The sequence below is a fragment of the Diplotaxodon limnothrissa genome, linkage group LG1 (genome assembly GCF_057381915.1).
Source record: "Diplotaxodon limnothrissa isolate DT_005_m linkage group LG1, D_limnothrissa_male_GT1.1, whole genome shotgun sequence".
Taxonomy (NCBI): Eukaryota; Metazoa; Chordata; class Actinopteri; order Cichliformes; family Cichlidae; genus Diplotaxodon; species Diplotaxodon limnothrissa.
The window spans coordinates 33,106,830-33,110,122 of NC_140596.1; the positions used below are offsets into that span (position 1 = coordinate 33,106,830).

Here is a 3,293-nt window from a genome sequence, read left to right on the forward strand (position 1 = left end):
TGTATTAGAGTATACTACTACTTTAGGCACTTAGATGCTTTTTCTTCCCCATTCAAATATAAGGGATTAATTATCAACCAAAACAGAGGTGAGGCCACCAATGAAATGAAATGACAAAATCACTTTGAATGAGGCTCTTTGAAGATTGTATCCCACAGATAGAGCTGTGACTTAAATTGTGTGATTGATGTGAGAAGTAGAGCTTGAAAGTTTTACCAAGTTAAAGTGCCCCTGAGTCAAAATCAAATAAGGGTTTAAAGTCCTCTGACAATCCTCCTCTCTCTATCTATCACCACTTGGCAGCAATCTCTGTTTTATATCACTTCAAGGTCAACAGCTTAGCAACAGCATGGGATGTTTGGGGGAGCCATTTAAAGATGTACCACAGCATTTTTGTCTGATTTAAAAAAAAAAAAGTGTCTATGTGGAGAGACAACGTGTCACTAATATTTGCAGTAATTGTCTTCGGCGCACTCTGAAGACAGAAGCACAGCAGGATTGTTACACTGTGTGACCAAGCCCTTTTATTGATTGGATAATTCCATTACTTGTGAGGAAAGTCACTATAATGAAATTATACGCAAGGAAAAGGGGGTAGGCGGCTTATATCTTTGTGAAGCTGTGCAGATAAAATCATACAAGTGAAACTGTGATTTCCACTGACTTTGCAAAAAGGAGACAAAATATGCCCCACATAGTGTGAATGGGATTTCAACACTTCCTTTTCTATATAGGAAAACATTTCAGTGTTACTGTGCTTTCTTTATTTTTAATGAAAAGTTGATAATTACTATAAGACAAATGTAAACTTATGCAAATACACATACCTTTTAATTCCTAAAATCCATTCCCCCCCCCCCCCCCCCCCCCCCCCTCCCATGTTTCTACAGGTAAGCAGTAGGATGGTGTTTGGAGAGGCAGGAGGGCACAGCTACTTGGTGGCGTGCTGGCAGCCCATCCTGTTCCTGATGCTGGGCACCGTCCTTTCTGGCTCCACCACTGGTTGCCCTTCCAGATGTGACTGCAACGCTCAGGAGCGTTCAGTCGTGTGCCATCGACGGAGACTAGCAAGTCTTCCTGAGGGCATCCCCACTGAAACAAAGCTGTTAGACCTCAGCAAGAACCGCCTGAAGACCCTGGGGCCTGAGGAGTTCATTAATTATCCTCAGCTGGAGGAACTGCAACTTAACGAAAACGCAATTTCTTCTATTGAGCCTGGGGCTTTTGGCAACCTCATGAACCTTCGGACGCTCGGTTTGCGCAACAATGAGCTAAAGCTTATTCAGCTTGGGGTGTTCACAGGCCTGAACAACCTCACCCAGCTGGATATAAGTGAGAACAAAATTGTCATTCTGCTCGATTATATGTTCCAGGAGTTGTACAACCTGAGGGCTTTGGAAGTTGGTGACAATGACCTGGTTTTTATCTCACCCCGATCATTTCACGGACTCAGCAACCTTGAAAGTCTCAATATTGAGGGATACAATCTGGCCTCAGTGCCCACTGATGCCCTTAGCCATTTGCATAACCTGTTGTCACTTCGATTACGCTATCTCAACGTCACTGTCATAAGGGATTACTCCTTTAAGAGGCTATATCGACTAAGAGTACTGGAGATATCTCACATGCCTTCTCTGGATACCATGACCCCAAAATGCTTGTTCGGACTCAATCTCACTTCACTATCCATCACAAATTGTAATCTTACCGTCATCCCCTACCAAGCTATCAGTCACCTGAGATATCTTCGTTTTCTCAATCTGTCTTTCAATCCCATTCGCACTGTGGAAGGGAACCAGCTGTTCAATCTACAGAAGCTCCAGGCTTTTCATTTGGCTGGTGGAAAATTAGTTGCCATTGAGCCCTACTCCTTCAAAGGCCTCAACCACCTCCGTGTACTCAATGTATCCAGCAATGCCTTGAGCACTCTGGAGGAGTCTGTTTTTCACTCAGTTGGAAACCTGGAGACACTGGCATTGTATGACAACCCACTGGCCTGCGACTGTCGTTTGCTCTGGGTCTTCCGTCGGCGATGGAGGCTAAACTTCAACAGGCAACAGCCCATGTGTGCTTCACCAGAGGTTGTGCAAGGAAAAGAGTTTAAGGATTTTCCAGACATACTCCCTCCTGACTACTTCAACTGCAAAAAATCAAAGATCGAGGATTACAAGGTTCAAGAAAGCCACGTAGACGAAGGAACTACAGTTAATTTTGCTTGCCAGGCCGAGGGTGATCCAGTTCCTGTGATAATGTGGCTGTCCCCGAAAAAGGAATACATCACTACCAAAACGATGAGGTCAAGACTTTCTGTCTCTAATGACGGTACTTTGGAGGTGCGTTACGCCCAAATCCAGGACAATGGCACTTACACGTGCATTGCAAGCAATGCGGCAGGCAACGACACCAAAGCTGCTCACCTTTTTGTGCATAGCTACTCCCCGAATTGGCCCCACCAACCAAACAAGACATTTGCCTTCATTTCCAACCAGCCTAGTGATGAAGGTGCTAATGTGACCCGGGCCACAGTTCCATTTCCATTTGATGTAAAGACACTTATTATTGCAACCACCATGGGATTTATCTCTTTCCTTGGAGTGGTCCTCTTCTGTCTTGTAATATTGTTCCTCTGGAGTAGAGGGAAAGACAATACAAAGTCAAGTATAGAGGCTGAATATGTGCCACGTAAAGAGGAAACAGAGGAGGCCAGCCCAACTGAGGCACCGGTGCAGTTCAACATGAAAATCATGTGAACCTCAAAAGGACATCATGTAAGCTTACAAACTGCAGTCGAGATGCATACTATACTTGCTTCAAATATGTACTCTCTTTATGAGCGATAGAAATTGCACAGCAGAAACGCATCTTGACTATATACCCTAGACTTTTTTCTTTTTTTTTACTTCAGGGACTGAATCTTTCAAAACAAAAAACGTGTTGAATTTGAAATATTCTAATTTCTGTAAATTTGTATTGGCAATACGCAATCAGTATGTTAACATGCACTCATTAATTTTGTGTGTCTAACAAAATTGAGGCAATATTTTAAACAAAGCACATGGACTACAGTTTACAAGATAGAGGGATTACTATCTGGAAGGATTGGGAGATTAGCCTGCAGGTCCTTCTATCAGCAGAAAAAGGACTTGTTGTTAGCATCTTGCTCCTGTTTGTTGATTTCTGCTTTCATGGATAAACAAAGCACAGTAACCCATTATTAGAGCCCAGGTTCTCCTTCTTACAGGGCAGTTGAAAGCTGCTTCCTTTTGTCCCATCACTAGCAGCTGACAAGTAAG

General features: G+C 43.4%; 1 protein-coding gene across 1 annotated transcript; it reads left to right on the forward strand.

The window, feature by feature from the left end:
- The first annotated feature begins 878 nt into the window (after window positions 1-878).
- Window positions 879-2,750, forward strand: lingo1b (leucine rich repeat and Ig domain containing 1b). Its single transcript, XM_085357420.1, has one exon. The coding sequence runs from the start codon at window positions 879-881 to the stop codon at window positions 2,748-2,750; it is 1,872 nt and encodes a 623-aa protein (XP_085213546.1).
- Window positions 2,751-3,293: the final 543 nt, after the last annotated feature.

Excerpts from the sequence above, each read along its gene's own strand:
- lingo1b (XM_085357420.1), top strand. The coding sequence starts at position 879 with ATGTTTCTACAGGTAAGCAGTAGGATGGTGTTTGGAGAGGCAGGAGGG.